Below are 22,036 nucleotides of genomic sequence, written 5' to 3'. Positions count from 1 at the left end.
GAATTAATGAATAAGCCCCGCCCTCTACCAGCCCGACATTGGTGATTTAAACAAACGTCAAAACATTAACGTGGCAGACACATTTAAATTTAGATATAGAGAGACATGAACTCATATTCTATGAATATATTCTATATATTCTAATTATTATATCAGTTTAAGTGGGGAGAAAATCTAAACTGAAAAAAAAGAGAATGAAGGGCCAGTTCTTCATTTACATACATGTGTATATCCCTATGAGAAAATTGAGAAAAATGAGAAAACATGTTCCATATAAACAAGGATGTCAAATAAATTTAATATTTTGAAGTAAATTGTCAATCTCCAAGATTGCAAATTTCTTACCACGACAGATTTGTGAGAAGAAGCGTTCAACTGTTATCAGAAGAACAAATGGTAGCAGATTGAAAATCTCTGATAGACTAGTTCTGGTCCCTCAATAGTCTTGTAATGATTGTCTTTGACTTTGGGTACACATGACGCTTGTGCTGACCTGACTCGATGGCTTGTGAAACAATTAAACAGAATGCCATGTAGGTTAAACAGAGGATGGTGACTGATAAACACACATGGCTTGTCATGGCTCAATCAAAGTACAAAAGGCTGTCTTTCTCAAGACTTTCCAAATGCGGCAAGTTCAGCTGCCATGATAGTTTTCACAGGTCGTACACACTGACAGTGTCATAACATATTATGTTGCCCTATATGACGTTAACCTGAGCCTAGTTTACCTATGAGCTGTGTTTTGGGTTATGTACGTCACTCAACCTAACAACAGCTTAAGTGATTTCAGACGTGCAACACAAGACACAATTTTCAGTTGAATTTAAACAGCTTTATTAGTGTACACTGTAAGAAGTTGTCTGTATATGTAGAATAGTTGGAAAGCCTATGAAGGTCATCATCAGTGTTTGAAGAAGATGGAAATCCTAACAGCATCTTGTCTAATGAAATATGCTCTGTTGATAGCAAGAAAAAGGAACAGCAGGTTATGGTAAAAATAAAAGTACAACTATACAATAACATCACTAGTGACATGTAGAAACTTCACTTTTTCCAAACAGCCACCTTCTTGGGAATTCATCAGAAAGAGGCTCATATGGGGATACACAATTGTCATCACAATAAGAAAGAAAAAAACAAAACATTCCGTTATCTGTGAATAGGAATATGGACCCTCAAAATGTGTAGATGTAGCCTACATGAAACCTCATTTGGTCTCATCTTCCATCTCCAAAACAGATGAGGAAGTGAGAAAAGCTGGTTGGTTTTGGGGTACAATGCTGGGTGGCACTCATTGAAAAGGAAAAAGTAGATACAAAGGCTTTTGTTGGACCCTGGCAATATGCATAAAACAGCATATCTAGCCATCAGAAAATACAGTATGTATATTTCTTAATGGGGAAATATTTTTTCAGTATACAGTCCAAACAATTTGATGTCACTGCATAGAACAAACATGTGGGTTTGCAATGATATAACAATCTACTATATTTTCATTTTAGCATGTGTACTGACCTTGGCAAAGTCCAGTAAATGTTTTCCCTAATAAATGAATAAAAAAATAAATAAAAAAAATGACAGACCAGCAAAAAGACAGAACAAACAGGTGGACAGATAGATACAGATACAGAGAGACAAACATCACTGCATTTGGCTGGTTTCAGTCTGGTTAAAAGTACTATAAACTTTTACCCAGGCAAATGCTCAATGAATGAAGAAAAAGGTTCTCCTTAAAAAAAAAAAAAAAATATATATATATATATATATATATATATATATATAGTTCATGATTTGCCGTTGTCAACAAACATAAAAACAGGTCATCCTGCAGGACCATCATTTGCTGTTGAGATTTTTTAAAAGCGTCAATCTTTTGGTTTGGTCCAAGTGCTGATGTACATCACCCTGCACAGGAGAGGATGTCATCTATCAAATGTATATCAAATGCAAATCTTGAATTATAAAGTTTCTGCAGGATGCTGCCAATATGTATGTATAATTAAACATCAGGATTTCTGGACTTCTTGTCTCAGCCATAAACTAAACCTTCATTAAACGCATTTTTAAATGTACATTTCCCCCACATGATGCAGTAGTGAGTAATCAAATAGAACATATGAAATGGTTTACATGCACACCAGCATTACTGCGCACCAAGTTAAGACCACTGTCAGGTTTTTGTCACAGTTTGGAGGAAGTCAAACAAGCTATCTGGAATGTGACAGTATGAGCCAAGATAGTGAGGCAAGCATACACCAAGTTCAATTTTTTTTTTTTTTTTTTTTACATGTCCCACCTACAACCCAATTTTTCGTGGTAACATTCTGCTTTGTGGTGACTTTTGTGAAAGTAAAGAGACCTTGACTGGGATATATAATATCATAATATCATGTGTGCATGTAAACACACTCACTGCAAATTAAACAGTGTACAACCATACATAAGAAGTCCTGAGAATTAAACATCTGCAGAGCTGAAATTGGCAGCAGCTTTTACGCTGTGTACTGGAATGTCCTGTATTGCTAAAGTAAGACAGAATTCAACAAATTCACCTTTAAAAGTCAGAGCTTTTAAAAATTAATACTAACTGCCTTGATACTGAAAAATAATACTGTATTGCCCAGCTGCTGGATTAAATCCTAATATCTCAAAAGTCAGAATTTTAGTTTTTTAAACAGCTTAATTTTCTAATGACCATGGTATACTGAAAGTAAACATGTTTCGAAACAGTTACCTTGATTTGTAACTAACCAAATCCCAAAAGGACTTTGGCAAGTTTAAATATTACAATTTAGCCAATAAAATCCAATACCGGAAAAATTGAGCTAATAGATTTTCATCAGCAATTAGGTTAATGACACAGTGGATCTGAAGTGTACAGGATATACTGTAAATACATGTATTCAGTCTTTGGGACAGCACAATCATAATTTGGGTCACACCCAAAGAGCTGAAGAATTAGTAACAGTAAGGCAAGAAGCTACCTTTTTACATGGTTATAACAGCTGATTTTAGCAGCCAAATCAGGGTTTGAAGAAAAGAGGTTGGTAATTATGGTGACTTGGCCTCTCAGTCAGTGTTCAGTGGTAAATTCAGTGAGAATGTTATATCCTACGCTACATACTTCATAAATCATCATCAAGCTGTGATCATTTCAAACAGGGCATATTCTAAAAAAATATTGACTTCTAATAAAAAGGAAGAAAGCTTTGAAGATTTTAAATATATTCATATATAAAAAATACATGAAAATACAAAAATGTAGCTAAAAGAATGTGTAAAGAAAATATTAACTGTGTAGTATAACTAGCTTGTCAAATACTTAAAGCTTAAACACTTTGAGTTGAAAAGATGTGGACTCTGAAATACCGATGTAGGTACCAGCTGGTTTTTAAGATCAGGGCAAAAAAATCTCCTTAAAATCAAATGGAAGCTCTTGAATAAGCCAATTCAGACAATATAAGGAAAAACATCTTTACAGTAAACATTTATTAAATTTTTTGTAATTGTCTGGACTTCAATTGGGCTTTTCAGCATTCCTAGCTATACATTTCAAAGCATATCTTGCTGTATTTTACATCAAAGGCAACTTTCTTGTAGCAATATCAAGGGCGCATAATTTGAGGCAGTGCAAGTACAGTATAGAAGCTATTTTTTAAAGTCCCACACTGCAGGACTCCTATCTTCATCTTCCTGTTAATAAAATGTCAATAATGGGGAAACCGTGCATCAGTCCAAGCATACAATCAAGAGACTTGCGCAATGTCTACATCAGTGAAACATTAAGTGATGGGTGTTTATCTTTTTGTCTGTTAGACAGCAGGGGGCAACATTGAGGCTTTGACTTGAACTGCATTTATCTCGTCTTTATAAGCAAGATGATATAACTGTAAGAAGTTAATGAAGAGAATGTAAGAGAGAGAGAGAGGCAAACTGTTAACTGGAGGCCTCCTTACGCCTTTATTATGGTCTGAAAACAAGTTCATGGATTGTGTGAAGTTCCAGTGGAGTGACATGTCCTACGATCTTGTGCTGAGAATTCCTTAGCTTACTTATTCCAGTTATCTGTGCTGGTTAGCCACTGACCCCACCTAAAATAAAAACTCCTCACAGAAGAACAAAAGACATAGGCCTATTTATTTGTTTCAACTCTGATCCACACTCAAACATCTGCCCCACTGCACACTCGTGGTTGAATGGGACCAATCGACATTAAACACTTTGGAAAGCAAAAGGTGTTAAAATAGCAAGTTAAGTGGTGTGTGAACTGCAAAGGTTTGTCTGTGTTACAGTATGTGTGTGCGCATGTGAACATGTGAAGACAGGGTATACATCAACTTGTTCTTCCAGTGGTCACCTCTTTTAAGAGCTGAAGGACCGTCAGTCCAGCGTAGTCAGGTCTGTGATCACGACAACACAGGACTGATTAGGAGGAAAGCAGGAAAAATGGAAATCTCAAATAAAAATGGAATGGAAGTTTGGTCACCAAAACCAAGGAAAAAAAAAAGAAGAAAAAAAAAAAAAATCACATCCAGGCATGAAGCTGACTTTGGTTGAACATGAGCCCGAAGTGGCAGTACTATTGTTGGTCAACCTTGTGTGTATGGAAATCTTGACTCTGAATTAAAGTTGTGCTGTGGTAGGTAGGTAGTGAAGCGGCAAGGTGGGCTAGTGGTCGGAGAGACTGTCCTGTAACTAGAAGTTCACATGCTTAATCCCAGAAACATCCGTTCTGGTGTCATTGAACAGGACAGTAAAGCTCTGTCCCGCTTTGTGTTTCTGGATCACAGCCTCAGTCAAATACCAAAAACATGAATGTAGTCTGGTCCATTATGACATCTTGACATTTTGATATTGCAGGGTGATTTCAATAGGTCCATGATTACTGGAATGTCAACGTTAATCCAACAGAGCCAAAGGTGATCAGGCCCACTGTGACATCAGTGTTAACATTCCACTATTGTCCATCAGTGATGTCTTTCTCCCATCCTCCAGGTCCATTGTGTAATCCTTTTTTTCTGTGTTTCGTTTTCATAACGTTGTTAGTACATCAACTTAAGACTGCACGGTGGTCTCCTTTCGGACATACTGGTCAAATGTTGTGAAATGTTAGTTTGACTTTGCGTAGGCAGCAGCCGGACCCTGTTTAGGACATACTGGAGCAGCGCACTGATGGTGAACCCATCTGGGTCAGCACCTTATCCAACCACTGGAGGGGGCCGTTGAGATGCAGCTCAATCCAACAGGGAGTGCTGGTTACTGTCTGACGTCTGTAGGGATAAAATACAGCATATGGGTAAGGAAAAACTTCTCACTAGTTCTGCTTGGTCCAGCTGAGACTCAAAGTGTTATGGCATGGGATATGGTATGGGGCTATATTGGTTATAATGTTAGTCACAACTCTAGTAGCGTTTCTAGATCTCCCCTATTTCATGTTAGTATTTTCTTTCAGTACTAAAATGATAGTATTACACAAAGAAGCATTTATACTCATTATTATCCCAGTTGTTAACTGAATGCTGCATAAACAAAAGATGCTAAGATGCAAAAATTCTGATTTGAATCAATAAATATAAATAAAATGTATAATAGAAACAGTAGTATCCTAACACGAGAAGAAGTAGTAGCAGTAGTACTGTTAAATGTGTGAGTAGTGATAGAGTGATTAAAGTGATTTACAACAAATAAATAAAAAGTGAATGGGAGCTTGCATTGCCCAGGCCTGAGCAGATGATCAAACACAGCTGCCTACTCTGTGGTCCTGCCAGGCTTGGCCTGGGCTCTACAGACAGCGGAGACACTAACTGTCAACCAGAACCCTGACCAGCGAGGACAAGCTAATACACCCCCAGAAACGCTGCTGTCTGGCTCCTGGGAGGGTACAACACAAAGCAGAGCCAGGAGCAGAACAGATGTTCTCTGGGTGGATGGTTGGAGGGCCACAGAGACAGAGATAAACAGACAAATGCCCTGTAATCTCTGACATTTTACAACAAAAGGAGGAATATAATAGAGCTCAAACAAACCTTTTACCTTTTATACACTTGTATACATAATGTACATTGTCACTCCCTAGATTTTTACGTAAAGACACACCCATATTAATTTACCTTAATTACAAAGTGGGGGAGACAAGACAAAGAAGAATCCCATCCTCCTTAACTGTCCCATACATTTGCTCTATTTGCTAAATGAAATGGTGTCAGGTTTTAACATGCAAGTTTTACCTGTGCACAGGAAGTGGTGATTTAAAATCTGAGGGCAAAATCTAAACTGTAAAAGCTTAAATAACCTTTGATTCCTATAACACCAAAGTCACATCCTAACAAAGAAAGGGTAGACCGAAGAGCCACAGAACCCAGAAAGAGGTAATTTATAACAGCAACATTTCTGAGCACACAGGAGTTAAGCAAGTTTGACCCATTGATCAACTGCAAACCAGTGACAGTGCTAAACTTGAGGACATGGAGGGTGTCCAAACTGGAGGAAGCTACATCATATTAGCTGTATCACACCATCCAATTTTATACTGCTCTGCCAAATGAAACGCAATGTCAACAGAGCTGTCCTGTTCATATCCATTTAGCCATAAAGAAAAACTAACCGCAACCAACAGTAACCACTGCATAAAGTAGTCTTTATGTCACCAAGCTTCCAGCATGATGAGGATGCACAAATAAATTTCACCGTGCCACTCTCCAGCCTGACCAGACACCTACAACCCACCATTCATCATGGATGATCGTAAAAGAGCGAATGCTGTGCTTAAGAGCGTAACATACCTGTACTCTGCTCCCCAGCCCTTGACGAAGCTCATCCTGATGGTGCACATCCTGGTAAGTTGGTAAACTGCCTCAAACCCCTGATTGACCGACTGGGCTAGCAGTGCAGCAAACTCCTGGTTGTTAAATATCTTCAGATTGCAGCCTAAAAAAAGTTTTAAAAAAAAAGGTGTGAGGCATAGGCTGGTCATCACCATCAGAGAGAGTTAATTCAGACATAGAACACCTTTCTCCTTCTTGGTAGAGGGAGGTGGACTGTGAAAACATTGGGGACAGCCATGGAAATACTTCCAGGACATTTGGTTATATCCCTGATAAAGTCTGATGTGTTTGAATTGTATGAATGTGTTAGGTTTTTTTAAAAAAAAAAAAAAAGAAACCCAAAATTGAACTATGAATTACTTTACAACGTGTGTTTTCAAAACTGATGACTTCAAAACAGCCATTTCTGTGCACCTAACTTCAAAACACCAAGCAGAGGCATTGTGAGGTGTGGGTGTATTGTATGTTGGTGATTATTCTCCCCAAGGCTGACAAGTCCGACCCCTGGATGTCTACAAGATCCTTGTTTCCTTTTCTGTAAAATTCTGTGCCTCAGTAATGATACTGTTCACACTGCTCATTTGGCCAGGAATGAAATGTTCAAAGTTACATGGGTACAGATGAGTCAGTGTGTGTGGGTGAGAGTCTGAGAAAAACTGTCACATCGTGAAGGGCATTAGTGCTCTTTCTCTAGCTTCATTTTATTGATATAAAAAGGTGAAAAAAAAAAAGAATAATGTTCCGCATTTCAGTCAGGACTGACAAGCTGAAGGATTAAAGTTTCAGTAGGAGCTCAATCCAATTTTTTACAATAAATGTCAACACTGCAAATGTATCTTATTAGCAAACCAGAAAGGAAGCTTTTTGTCAGTAGTATAGCATCCATCTGGCTCAAGGGGAAAAAAAACAAAGAAATACTATGTTTGTGTACAAACCTGGTGGTATCTTGCAAACTGTGGCAGGGTGCCAGCCGTATCGCTGATTGCAGTTGGGACTCTGGACAAAAATGGCACTGTCGCTGAGGCACTCGGCGAACACCTCCCCTCCGATGTAATACAACCTCACACCACGACCTGCAGAGTGTGAGGCAGGAAAAATGTGAAGATGAAATGGACAAAAAGAAAGGAAGGAAGGCATAAATCATGAAGAAGAAATCATGAATTTTGTGCTATAGAAAATATCATGTTTACTCAGCAGTATGTCCATAAAATGTATTTAATGCGAAAACTACTGTATTTCCCATAAGCTTGACATCTTGACCTTTTCTGATCCCAAAACCTTCTTTCATCTTTACAAGTTTACGTCTCTGTAAAGAAATTAACTCTGCTAAAACAAATCAGTGTACTAATTTGTACTGATAAGTACGTCTCTGTGTGTAGAAGTGAGTGTGTGCTTGTACCTATATGTCTCCTTGTCATTTCAACAGTTGCGTTCCTGTTAACATTGCTGAGAAGCCCTAGACAGAAGCGTTCAGAGTTGGAGGGGTCGGTGAAGCCATCGACTGTCAGAGATGGCTGTGAGGCGTGGAACGTCTCTCCGACCCGCTGGTTTAGCTCATAGTAGGCTATTGAGCACCAGAACGCTGGTTCACTGTAGGTAACTGGCTGAAGGTCTATAAAAGAAATCAAGGAAGAGTCATTTTACATGTTCTTTTTTTGAAATCCTTAACTCTTTCTATTTTTCTGTTACCCAAAATCGATAGCTTTTCTAGGCCTTAATTACTGGAGAAAATGTTGATTTTGGTCCATTTTCAATATGACACTATTCCCAACTACCTTGGCTCTACAACATATCAAACAACTTCTTGCACATTTTTTTTTTTTACTTTCAAGAGTTATATATTGGATTGCAATTTAATTGAGGAAAACTGATAAAGAAATAGAAATAAAGCAGTCTTACCCAGGCCATGACTGACAGGTGACAGGGTGCCTGGTGACATTTCTGCTGGTGAGCCTGGGAAAAAAAAAACAGACACATCATATAAAGCCTTTTGGTAATGTGTATTACATTTGATGTACAGATTGTGTAAAATGTGCTGTTTAATGTCATGATACTGTTTGTAGTGTTTATGTTCACTGCAGCAATGATGTATGTTTGTCAGCACAAGAAAATAAAGTGTGGCTTTGAGTAGGATTTTAAGTTGTCAAAACTGATCTTCTGACCCTCAGCCCTTAGTGTGTCCAACCAGTGAGATACACAGCTGTATGTACACTAGCACAACACTCAACTAGTCTACCTGTTTCCATACTTTGATTCATCTGCTGGTCGCTGGTCTCTCCATCTTCACTGATGTAGCCAGGCGGAGGAGTCTCTAAAAAACACAAAACCACACAAACATGCAATAAGAATACATTTTAAACAACACAGTGCACATAATGAGAAAGACTGAGGTCTTTGTGTGTTTTTGTAAGTCAACATAAAAGGTTATGGGTATATGATCACAGGTACAGTACAAACAACCACCAGGCTGGCAATCTTGCCTTTAATTAACAACTTTCTATTGAAAACAAATCTAGTTGGCTTATATGACAACTAATGAGAATGAAAAAATTAAAACAAGTTCCTGCCCCGCATACAGACCTGGTATATAGTTATTAGGAGGATCTATGCCAGCAGGGAAGTTGGTGTTTTCAGGGATGGAGTTTGTAAAGTCATCAAGAGGTGGAAGCTCTGTCAGAATCTCTGTGTGGCATGGCACCAACACCGGAGGCAGCACTGGAGAGAAAAGGAAATGTCGCTGACGGAGGCAAATATGATTTGCTATACAAAATTAAAATCGTATAATTAAATGCACCTTTTTTTCCTATGCAAATGTGCTCTTGCAACAACATTCTGCTTCTTATACACACGAAAACACATCCAGACTGGTTTCCACAACACAAACTGGAAAAACTACTTAACTAGTGAAGTTAAGTAAAGTGATATTGAAACCCCAAACTATTTCAGTTGCCATGACCACTGTGATTATAGACTTATTAGAGGGCACCTTGAAGATCACAGCCAGTAGAGTAAAAACTATTTCAAGGATCATTACCAGGCGTCTCCACTCTCTGGTAATGGTAGGGATTAACACACACTTCATCCTTTTTGAGGTTAAAGGCATACTGGCAGGCGTCAATGGCCCTCAGCTCATGGTGGCTGTGAAGGTCGGGCCATCTCCACAGGCGGCAGTAGATGACGTGTGGCAGGCCCTTACGATGGGACACCTGAAGACGCCCGTCCAGTGACCTGAGAAGGTTGGGAGAGAGGAGAGCTAAAAGCTCAGTGATGTGCCCAAGTCTTTACAGGAGACCATAAACTGGGGATGCTTAAAGATGTCTGTGCTTTGTCGCGAAGCAATATCCAAATAAAAACAAACAGGAGTAAACAAGAAAGGCCCCTAACTCGCCAACCAGTGGAGTTCAGGACGCTGGTTATGTTTTATGGCTAAACCTTATTTTATGAAACTCTTCAGCACAGTTGGAAAGAGCCATTGCACAGTCAGAGTGATCTCTGAAATCACCACTCTGAAACTAGTACCCCAAAACAAAACAACAACACATTAATCTGTTCTGCTCCTTTGTAAATTCAGCCTATAATTTACTAACCTTGTTTTACAGAAAAACTAATATTTAGTATAGACAAAACATCTCTATGGAAATCACCCTAAAACCCCTCTTTATGTATGTATTGATGAGTAATCAATACTACCACTTAATCTGATAGCCTAGGCAGTGAACATCACTCATATTGTGTAATTGTGATTTTGGCTATTGCAACTCCACTTATTGTACACATTTTTATTAAAACACAGCTCCATTATTTCCTTGCCTGTATACGCTAACGGCAGTGATAAGGTTGTATTTTGAGAGGAGATTAGATTACAGACTGTATCAAAGTCTTTCAATGCTCTTAATAAACATTAAATGGCCACACAAGCCAGTGTGTTGTGATACTGTAGATTACAGGAAGACAGATGAACATTAAAGTAACATGTGAGCATTACCATTTACAGATGTAAAGCGATTGTTGATCATTGTGTTTAAGTGCGTGTGAGTATATTCACCTGCTGTGGTCAGGGTATCCGTACATGCCTGTAGAGTCCCACTGCTCTATCGTGTGGCCTGAGCCTAGACCCCATAGATCTGAGCAATTACTACAGACACACAAACATACACGCACACACAAAAGACATGCATACACACATGTACACACACAAGACAAGTGCAAAAAGAATAAAAATGATAGCAAACAGATGGTAAACATGAAGCGTTTCATTCCAAATTAGTAGGATGAAATCAGAAACATGTACAGTTGATCTCTTATTGGCACAAAGGACGGAAATAAAAAGATCTGCCGTTGCGCTTTTCAATAAGAGACACTAACTGGATGACAGGTGATCATGTGACAAATCCAAATTGGACAGACAGTGATGTGGTGCAATCAGGTGATGCAGGGGGTAGACAGGATTTAATTGTGGCTGCCTGTTAAAACTTTTAGATGAAAGGTGACACCAGAGGAATTTATTTTTAATAATAATAATTTACATGTGATCATACTCACACTGTAGAAAGATATGAAAAAGAATGCATGTCTAATCGTTTTACTTGTTTTTAAGGCTTTAAGGTTAAAAAAGCTCCTGCAATGCCTGATTGCATATAACATCTGAACTACACATACACATGATTCACATTTCTGCACATTATTTTTAAGACATGAGAAGTGTGATGTGAAGCAACGAGTCAAACAGGAATCGTATGCATCTATGCAACAATGATATTTGAATGACTACACAAAATGTGTCAAAGACGTGACAAAAGAAAAAACAGATACAACACAAATGTGTGTATACAAATACAAAGTGCATGTATGACTGAAGATAGCACACATCCCGACTGTGGCTAACTTGTTCTCTAAAGCTCTTAGGACTTTTCTCTGCATATTGGAGAAGAGAAGAGAGGAGGGAAGAGGAGATTCTGTTGCCTGATCAGAACAAAGTAATTGCCAGACCTGTCTGTACAAGACCTGCTATCTCGGCATCTCGGCCAACTCAAAGAGCTCAACAACTACAAGCCCCATGAAGACTATCTCCAGACGCAGCTAATGGCTTGCCTTCTTCCTTTCTCACTTAAGGTCACCAGTACAATCCCTACAGTGTCTGTCTGTCAAAAGTCCTCTTTCTGAGCAAGACTCTTGATCCTCATCCACTCACCTATAGGTCCCTCTGGATCAAAGCTAAAAAAAAGCTAGACTTTTTTTACAATTAAACTGTATTATTTGCAAACCATCATGAGGATATTTGCACCCACAGCCAATGTCTACTGTTTTTAAAAACATGAAACCTTTATCTCTTTCTGAGGTCATCCACATTTCCGTCACAGCTACCCATGCCTACAATCTCTAGACACAGCTGAGCACTCATCCTGAGTCACATTTCCTCATACCCCCACTCAAAGAGTAATCTACAAAGCCCTACACCTGCTGTCTCCAGACAATCCTATGGAATCTTGTATTAATTTGATGACCTATGGCATCAAATTAATACAAGAAACGCAGCTGACCAAACAGTGAGAGAAAGCACTTCATCTATTTATTTGTGTACCAATAACTGACTTCTTCACTGATTGGCTTGGCACAGACATAAGAAGTAGTGCAAAACAAGTAGGTGATATGACTCATCATAAAGTTGAAAGAACTTAAGTTGTATGTCCCAAATCCTGAGATAAAAATAAAATCTAAATTTCTTCTTCCGAGATTGAAGACAGCAGCTGTATTCAAGAAAAGGTCTAACAAGAACCACCATCCCCTTATCAGCACCACTTCAGAAGCTACTATCTAGCCTACATTCCTCAGAATGAAGAAACAGAGAGACTTTAGCCTCACATGGTTCTACTTCTGAACTTTTTATCCTTCCCCCCACTTTTTACAGTACATCTCTAACTTCCCACTATTTCCTCAACAATGAGACCAGTTTCAGATATACTGTTCAGAATACAGTATATAACCGCATATACTGTATGATGTGATATATGCTGCAGTGTCATCTTGGATCAATATCTACTCTGTTATTGTTTATTCATTTGAGCGTTCATGTTATTCTAGCACTGCCGTGCCCACCAGGAATATCACCACCGGATATTACTAGAGCTGTAGAAGAAGATGACCCTTCCATGATACAGGAAAAGTAAACACATGCAATACATTAGCACCACCTCTGCTAACCCCGCACCTGCCATGTTTATTTTTCTTACCACCTCTCCAGCTACTCACTATGCAAATACGATTGTTGTCTAGCTATATGCATACCAGATTTACCTAGATTGGATTGTAATACCCGGTATAAATGAAGTCTTGATTCCCAGTTTGCTGCTACGTGTCAAAAATTAACCTGAGGAAGCAGGGCGGTGTGGTGATCAGGAATAGCATTCTTCAGTGAAAGACCAGGCTTCAAGACACCATTTTAAAAATGAGCTGCCCTGTTGAAGTGTATTTGAGCAAGACACTAAATCCCCATCAGCTCCAGGTGAGCGGATTTGTGGCTGACGTGGGTGTGGAGTGGGGCATAGGAAAACACAATTTCTCTGCAGGGAGAGATTCTATTATTGATACTTTATAATTCAAGGAAACTAAAGAGAGAGGGTAGATTACATAGAAAATTTGAGAAGGGAGGCTCATAAAATCTCCACAGAGCAGCCTAGTTATCTCCCCTTCCTGCTGATCCTCAGTGGATTGATTGACGTTAATCACATGCTTCTCATGGGGCTCCCCTGACTTTGCCACCTTTGTCATGATAAGGTTTCACCTGCTCGGGTGACCTAGTCATGCGACACAGGAGAAATCTATACTGAAAGACACATGACCTGTAACCATTCAGGCTAAGTACTACAGTATTAGAAGGTTTGGGTGCACAAGGGTTCTTTCAGAAAGAAAAACACATTTATACAAAGTCTGTTAAAAGACTTTTTCCTGTGAAAGAATATGAAGCAATTTGAGGTCAGTGTTACGTTTTCAGACGGAGATGTACATTTAAAATGCATGAAAGTTGTTTTTTCACTGTGGCTTTGCTCTTTGAGAGCCTTCGCAAAGACTGAGGTGATGAGCAGATACTTTTCACATTAAATTACTTCTTATCATACATCCTACACCAAGCACAGCTGTGTAGTGCTTTTATTTAGAAGCATTAAATACTTTGTTTCATTTTTTCTTCTCTCTCAGACTTCCATTGTTTTGTTAACAGTGCACAACCTCTTCAACCTTCATCGTTTATAAAACAGTCTATGTGTCTGAGTGGGATGGTGTTTTCATCAAAGCCCAGGGCAAACATATAACACCATGCTAAACTGTCATCAGCCATTCAGATTGCCTTGTGTCTTTGTTTCCTCACTTAAATATTTTGTTTACTAAATAGTAAGTCTGCCTGACAAATGTATGCTTTCCAGTTCTTTGTAGATTTTATTTCCAAGTAGAGGTGCATCAGTAGCATTTATTCACTTCAGTAAGTGGAGCAGCCAATGTCCAGTACTGATCCAAACACACTCATGCTGCTGTCAGGAGGGACTCAAATATGTGCCATCATTTAGACACATCAGCGTCTGGCACAAGTTCTATTCCGCATTTTCCTTGAAGCAGTAGATGCTTATTACATCAAAGAACATTTTTGATTAAACATGATATCATAACAAACATTATTTGCAGAAGGATTATTGGTGCAACTCTACGCTTAAAACTATTTGAATAGATTTTTGATGCAGTCACCAACTGTTTTTAATGATGATTTAATTTGTTTTGATTAAATTCCTGTGATCTTAATCTAAGTAGCACCTTCTAACAAGCTACATCACCCTATGCAATCAATGTAATGAGATGAAAGGCTCCACTGAAACAAGGTTTGGTGGCTTAGAATTTTGTAGCTGCAAAAGACCACAGCGTATGCACAATCATAGCCTGTCACACTTCCAGCGGTTGATCAGAGCAAACCATCAACAACGCAAACTGAATGCACAGACACGTTTCCTGCATATAGTTAATACAATTCTGACCATGCTCGACGCATGACAACTTTGGTTGGCATCATGTGTTGGACATCTGTTTCCCCCAATTAGGTTTCACTTCTGCTGCCCTGCTAACCTATGGAACAACACAATGCGGAAGTGAACCTGTTGTTGCACAACAGAGACTTTTCTTTCTGCAAGCCTTTGGGTGCCTGTAACCCTCCTTCGTACTTTCATGTGTGTTGACACACCTCGCTGTGCTGAGCTGTATTGGTGGTATTGTGGTATACCGGCGCACAGGGACTGCGGATGTGTTAGTGTCGATGTGAGCACGACTTGTCGCGAGTTAGTGCCAAAACAATTTGTCAAGTAATTGATTAGTTTTGATAATTAATTAATCATTTAAGACAAAAACTGTGGCACATCTGCTGGTTTCACATTCTCAAATGTGAGAAAGTACATCTGTCTGTCTCACCTGAGTATGATGACAAACTATCTGCTAAAGTATATACACATGCGTTTGTGTGTCTAATATGTCCAGGACCATGTGTACGAGTTGGTGAGACAGTGTGTGTTTTACTTTAAATATCTTGTCACTCATGGTTATTACGATTCCCTGTGACAATGACCATGGTTTGTGTGTGTGTGTGTGTGTGTGTGTAAGCATGTATAAGAGAGCCAGAAAGGCATAGAAATACAGGATGTGTGTGAGTGTGTGTGTGTGTGTGTGTGTCCTCATCTCACCTGGGTATTGTGACACACTTTGTGTTGCTGTTCTGCGTGCTGATGGCTTTCTCTAGCTCATCCAGCTGCCCAGTCTTCTTCACCTTCTTCACCAAGCTCTTCACAGCTTTTTCACACCATTTCTCCTCCTGCCCTCCTCCATTCTGCTCCCCTACTCCTCCAATTCCTCCTCCTGCTCCTCCACTCCCTGCTGGAGTCTTCTTCCACCCCAGGAGGCGTTTCACTACCGGGGGAGTGAAGGGAAGGATGGAGGACATGGTGGCCTGCGTATGTATGTGTGTGATTGTGCGTGTCCTAAGTGTGTTTTGATGCCCCTCTTAATCTGACGTAAAGAGAAAAAGGGAGAGGGGAAGGAGGGTGATACGGGTGATGGGTTGTTGTCTGAATTCTTGCTGGAGATTTTAAAAGACTATGTATACACAGAATATATGAATGCGTTTTTTAAATTACTGTCTAGTCAAAACTAAGGCATTAGTCTAGAGGAGTTTTGGGCAGATGGAAAGCACACAACGTAGGGAGTGGAGAGGAGTTCATCCAAAGACACCTAAGAAACAGAGGGGAAAAAAGAGAAAGCACACAACAACACCTTTGAACACAAAGAGTAAGACAGTTCAGAAGATGAAAAGTCTGATGAACAACTAACTGCATAACATTTTCTTCTGAAACGATGACATCAATTGTGCCCACACATCCAGATTCATGAACACGTTTGTTTTTTTTTGTTTGTTTTTTTGCCCAGAGCCATAACTATCACATCTATCATAACCCCCTGCAGCTAACGCTCCCAGCATGTACAGTACTGTATGTATCGGCCATCATCAGTCATAGCATTACATAACCTGCACACAGTTTGGAAGCATTAACGGATTCTGTTTTATATTGTTTCTCTGTTGGTCAACCTAGTGCTGAATTAATAAAGGTCTACTTTTCTCTACATTTCAGAAAACTTTAGTGGTGGTTAAAGTGAGCAGATTTATCCTTTATTTACAAAAACTTCTTTTTACTAGTGGTGATATATCATATCAACCAGCCCTTCACTATATATACACCAAACTGATGGGTCACAGCTACTTAACCTCACAGATGCTGTTCATACAGCTGTAGCTCTGCGCAAATCACTTAGAAACTTTCAAAGTATTCAAGACCTTGTACATTTGCATAATTATCAATTTTATTCCAGATGGCAAGGGTGTGGGTGATCCTGTGTCACAATATATGGTTTTATTTTTATTTGGTCAGCCTTTAAAAAAGTTATTGAAGACAACGTTACAGTCATGTTCAAGCAATCGTTTTTACTGAGAAGAGAGGAATTTAAGACAGAGGTGACAAATCTATGTCAATATCTGTACTAATCCTATGCTAATCCTATAGTAAACCTATGCTATTATTGAAACCAGTGTTCTCATACGAAAGCGGAGCAGTGTCGGACTGAGTTGAACTCTGCTCGGGAGCAGGGTTAAAGCCTTGTCAGATAAAACGTGCTGACACATTCACACCAACCGCAAAACTTTTACGTTTCACAGATCCTTCCTTCAGACTATCAACCATTCTGGCAGGTGAGCAATTCACCGTTTTGAAATTAATATCCGACAAGCAACACAGGCTGAAAACAGCTAGTGAACTGTGGAGTTCAATTGCCACAACACACACTAAACAGTTGGTTCTGGGCTCTGACTTGCATATGTAACCTTATCCTATATTATAGCTCTCATTTTATTGCCAATATCCATTTTCCAGCCTAATGAGGAAACACACATGCTCAAACAGAGCAGATCCAGAAAGGATGTACAGAGAATACTCTCTAATTGAATTATTAAATCAAATTTGAACACTTATCTTTTTCCGTGGACCCAGTCCTCTCAAAAGAGAAACACTTTTGTCATGTATAGATTAGTGCAGCAGATTATTGATCAATGAGACTTAAATAAATACAGATAGAACCACTCAGCGAGGCAGGTTTCTCACCTCGGCTCCTAGGGAGGAAGGGATAACTGTCCTCGGCATGTTACTCTGGAAGTCCAAGCTCCTTCTAAGAATTCATTTCACAGGCTTAACCCTTGGACTGCTTACAAATAGTGCAAGAGTATGAATGGCTTTCAGAACGAGGCAGATCATCCCTGAAAATAATTAACTATAGCCTTAATCCTAGTACCTGCAGTTGCTTGATGATGTCTAAACATTTAAGCATGTTATCCACTAGGGCCTGCATTCACTAGCCTTCATAAATATCTACTTCAGGGAGAAGGCTTGGATGCCAGAATAAGAGAAGGCTGGAAAAACACAGCCCAATGTGCAAGTAAAATACTGTTGGTCAGTACCTTGATTGAGGTCATTGAAAAGTGATTATTTAGCAAAATAAAAAAGATCACTTTAATTTTATATTGTGGTTATTCCTTTTGCTAAAGGTTGATACACAAAAGGGGGAAACCCTTTGCTGTAATGTGGGAACCTTTAAAACTGAACAGAAAGTCTTGATGTAAGGAACAAAAAGTATTGATGTAAGGAACAAAAAGCATAAAACGTGCTGATGTGGCCACAATGTATAGGTCTACTGGAAATGCTGACCACGGCTATCAGGGCCTTGTGGGCAAAATAAGCAACCTTATTTTGTCTTCAACGCCTCATCTTTTTTATGAGAAACTGTCTGTTTGGGTTACGAACCGTACACACAACACAACACAACACACACACACACACACACACACACACACACACACACACACACACACACACACACACACACACACACACGGTTTGAAGAATAAGCTAACGCTACAAACGGCAATTCAGACTAAACAGCGAGTGGATGTAGACTTTGACAAGCCACAAAGAGCGAGTTGATTTCACTGCTAGATGTCATTTGCTGTGATCTACAGGCAGTGAAAACATTCAGGTTTCTTTTGTCTCGAAATGATTGATAGCCCCCCCGCCTCCAAAAATAAAATAAAAAATAAAAAAAACAAGAGTACGAAAAAATCCGCTAGCAAGCTTGCTACTTTGTGTCACAGACAAATAAACAGGTCTGTTGCATGTTTGGTCGCTAACAAATCAAATCAGTTTAATTGTTAAAAACACACTTACCCAACGAGGAGATGAAAAGACGCTGAACGGCCACTCAGGTACCTGTCAGAAAAGCCTGCTTGTTCATTTAAAATGCATCCAGAGAGACTTTAAACTGTATTTTCCACCTCCGAGCCGCCGGGATGATGGCCCCTCATTCAAAGCTCAACCAAACATGTATCGCTTCATGCAAAACGTAAACGCCACCATGTCCCGCCTTCTCTCTCTTCCTATTGGCTGAATCCCGGGGTTCAGCCGATAACCTGTTGCCAGACGTGTGTTCTATTGGATTGAGGTCGTGTCCGTCATATGTTGATACGTACGAAGGTATGTCGGTGATGTTTATCAGTGGATACCTTGATTGTCCTTTTACAATTGCATAATACTGTAGCTCGTCAATTAAATAGAATAGAATAGAATAAAGATAAAGCTCATAGATAGAAGAATAAAATAGAAAATGTTAGCATTTATTTTTCCCTTTTCAAAATTGCCACTATCTGTGGTTACCACTGCGCACACTTGTATGATATACACATTCTGAATTACAGTGAAATCATTCATGAATCACATGAAAAATAAAACAAACTATGCTGCTGCTGAAAAACTAGGTAAGGTCACCATGAATGATAAGCCTATACACACATATTTCATTGATGTCATATATACAGTATATGCCATAGTCCTATATGATAGTAGATATTGCTTATAGTCAGTGGTCACTAAATTGGGTATATTGAGGATAAACAATATAGCCCATTTCTTCTTAAATGTTTTACAGATTATTTTTCACATTAGCCCAAGCATGTTTAATTTACGCTATTTATTCATTAGCTCCTTTATTTATTCATTCATTCAAAACTGCATACAAATTGATAAAAAGGACACTGATGTAAGGATTATTAGGTTTACTAAGTAGTGAAATGTTAAGCAATACTCACTTTGAGATAAATGACCAGAAGGTTGTGGCTGGGTCAACCTTTCACAGGCCATTTGGCCACATCATGCAAACATGCAGACATAGGCACCTGCAGCACCTGCATGCAAATCAAAGTCTCTCTCTGTGGAGAAATCATTGCCTGGTGAAGCTGCTTCTCAAGCTCAGATCAGTCTGTGTCAGCATAGGTAGTACGTCAAACCTGTTTTCCTCATCATAAACTGTAGTGTTCAGGGGCCAACGAGGCGCATGCTCTGTGCGCACAGTCACCTGGGACCTGTTGCTCAGCTGCGGCTATTGCTGTGTTATGAGAACGCCTGTTTCAGATTTAAGGGATGCTTCTCTTTATCCTTCATCGTTATGGACATAAATGATGCACTAAAGACCTGCCACGTTATAACCAGCCTATAACCAAGCCGGATGAAAACACTAAAACATAAAGTGGACACGACAAGTCACTGTGTCTTTTATCTCAGTCGGCTTAACCAACGAAAGAAGTTCACACACTTGTAAGTAATTTTATGCTTTGTCTGTCATTCATTGCCTAAATTAGTAAGGGTTTGGCAAACAGTTGTAAGAATGACTGTCACTAGACTCCATAGCAAATGATTAGTTTATGCCGTAGGCTAAATGCTACAGAGAAACAGAATGTTGTAGACTTTAGGCTATTAGGCTATTATTATTACTGTAACGTTAACAGTCAATATGTTACATGAATTAAGGAGGTCATTTAAAAAATGAACAGTGCTGCTGTCAAAATAAAATAAAATAAATAGAAACAGGACGTGTGAAGCCTCAATCAAATACTCTACTGAAGCCAAGGGCAAAATGATGTGGCAATGTTTACCCATCTTTTAAGAGCTAAAGAAAGAGGAGAGAAGAGTTAATCCACTTTGTTGCATATTGCATGTTCCACACTGTCTACAGGGGCTGTGTGTCTGCTGGCAGGTAAGTACTGGATGATGCTCTGCGTGTGTAGACAAGAACAGATAATAACCCTCACTGGACCATCACCAAGGAGACAGAAACTCCAGAGGGTTGCCTGCAGTGTTAGCCATAAAAATCTCCTAGGTAGACCAATGCCACTGCAGTGGTCTGAGTTCAGTGAGGGTAGGGGGGCAATTTAAATGTTTTCTCTGTTATGATTATTTAAAAAAAAAAAAATCAGATCTCCTTATGTGCTATTTTTTATGTGTGTGCAGGTGTGTCTGATTTGTACACTACAGGCAATGGGCAAATGCTGCAAATGCAACGGGAAACTGCTGTGCATGTGCCTGCTGCCTTGCATGATGACCGGCCACCTTCTGATTTACATCATGGTGTCCATATTCGTCACCATCTCCTACACTCCTCCAAAAATAATCATCCACTACATTGCCCCGGGGATTTCTGCTAACTCCTCTGCACTGGCCTCTCACCCACTTGGCCCTTTCTGGAACCTTCGTCTGGAGGACAGCGCACTGTGGAACCAGTTGCAGCATGCTTGGGACCGCCACCACAATCCAATACTGCGAGGAAACACAACTGGGATGATGAGGAAGCCAAGAGATAAGCCTTTATCAGAAGTTGAAGATGATTGCCTTTCTAACTGCATGCCACGCAAGTGTTCAGTCCCTCAAATGCAGGATTTAAACAGCTTGCCAGAACAAATGAGGGCATTTATCTGGTCAATGAACTGCAGGGAGTATCCCTTCCTTATTAACCAACCTGATATGTGTAGGAGGAACAATAGCAGCTTTGGTTTAGATTCTCCCATGCTGATCATGGCCATCAAATCTCAAGTGGGGAACTTTGAAAACAGGCAGGCCATCCGTGAAACGTGGGGACGCAGTGGTCTGGTGAAGGGGGAATCAAAAAAGAAAGGTGGATTAGTGCGCACAGTGTTTCTGCTTGGAAGGCAGGACTCAAGTACAGGTCCTCACCCAGACCTCAAAAACCTCCTGGAGCTTGAGAACCAGAAATACAGGGATATCCTACAGTGGGATTTCAGAGATACTTTCTTCAACTTGACCCTAAAGGACTTGCTGTTCTGGCACTGGCTCCAGCAATACTGCCCCACTGCCATCTTTGTGTTTAAAGGGGACGATGACGTCTTTGTTCGAACAGGTGCCCTTCTGGATTACCTGCACAAGCAGTGGGAGGAGCACAACCTGTGGAAAGCCTATACAAATGAAACTGACATGGATTTGTTCGTGGGGGATGTAATTAATAACGCAATGCCAAACCGTGAGCCGTCCACTAAATACTACATACCAGAGCGTTTCTACAAAGGTGTGTACCCACCGTACGCTGGTGGTGGAGGGGTGGTGTACTCTGGCTCACTTGCATTACGATTGAAAGAGGTGTCTGAGAGGGTGCGCCTTTTCCCAATAGACGATGTGTATCTGGGCATGTGCCTGCACAGACTCGGGCTCACTCCAAGCCATCATCCGGGTTTTTTAACATTTGATCTCCCAGAGACAGACAGGGGCAATCCCTGTGCTTACAAATCTGTTCTGCTC

The 22,036-nt window shown here is 39.8% G+C and overlaps 2 protein-coding genes across 5 annotated transcripts in view; one reads left to right on the top strand and one right to left on the bottom strand.

Moving 5' to 3' along the window:
• Positions 1-820: 820 nt before the first annotated feature.
• On the bottom strand, positions 821-18,773 carry smad2 (SMAD family member 2). Of its 3 annotated transcripts, none has more exons than XM_044173918.1 (11): positions 18,623-18,772; positions 15,542-16,085; positions 10,873-10,962; positions 9,862-10,055; positions 9,408-9,542; positions 9,064-9,138; positions 8,727-8,780; positions 8,227-8,439; positions 7,763-7,900; positions 6,786-6,930; positions 821-5,273 (listed from the first exon to the last, which is right to left on the bottom strand). In XM_044173918.1, exons 2-11 carry the CDS (start codon positions 15,796-15,798, stop codon positions 5,150-5,152), a joined length of 1,425 nt encoding a protein of 474 aa, XP_044029853.1. In that variant the 5' UTR covers positions 15,799-16,085; positions 18,623-18,772; the 3' UTR covers positions 821-5,149. The 3 variants fall into 3 exon arrangements, with proteins under 3 accessions (XP_044029853.1, XP_044029854.1, XP_044029855.1); XM_044173919.1 differs by having other exon boundaries at positions 9,076-9,138; XM_044173920.1 differs by lacking the exon at positions 10,873-10,962 and having other exon boundaries at positions 18,623-18,773.
• Positions 18,774-18,947: 174 nt separating this feature from the next.
• The window catches only part of si:dkey-175m17.6 (N-acetyllactosaminide beta-1,3-N-acetylglucosaminyltransferase 2), a 4,160-nt gene continuing 1,071 nt past the window's right edge, over positions 18,948-22,036 (top strand). The window contains exons 1-2 of one of the 2 annotated variants that reach the window (XM_044173922.1): positions 18,948-20,044; positions 20,738-21,806. In XM_044173922.1, the coding sequence (XP_044029857.1) occupies positions 20,765-21,806 (1,042 nt within the window). In that variant the 5' untranslated portion in view covers positions 18,948-20,044; positions 20,738-20,764. Of the gene's footprint in view, positions 20,045-20,737 lie in introns of both variants that reach the window. The other variant, XM_044173921.1, reaches the window with a different exon arrangement.

The sequence above is a fragment of the Siniperca chuatsi genome, linkage group LG18, assembly GCF_020085105.1.
Source record: "Siniperca chuatsi isolate FFG_IHB_CAS linkage group LG18, ASM2008510v1, whole genome shotgun sequence".
Classification (NCBI taxonomy): domain Eukaryota; kingdom Metazoa; phylum Chordata; class Actinopteri; order Centrarchiformes; family Sinipercidae; genus Siniperca; species Siniperca chuatsi.
The sequence above is the reverse complement of the archived record's forward strand: the minus strand, read 5'-3'. Positions and strand labels throughout refer to the sequence as shown.

Coding starts and splice junctions, on each gene's coding strand:
- smad2 (XM_044173918.1), bottom strand. CDS start 15,798: ATGTCCTCCATCCTTCCCTTCACTCCCCCGGTAGTGAAACGCCTCCTG. Junction 9,139..9,407: donor TCCTAATAACTATATACCAG/GTCTGTATGCGG, acceptor TGTGTTTTTTAG/AGACTCCTCCGCCTGGCTAC. Junction 8,781..9,063: donor GAATCAAAGTATGGAAACAG/GTAGACTAGTTG, acceptor TTTTTTTCCCAG/GCTCACCAGCAGAAATGTCA.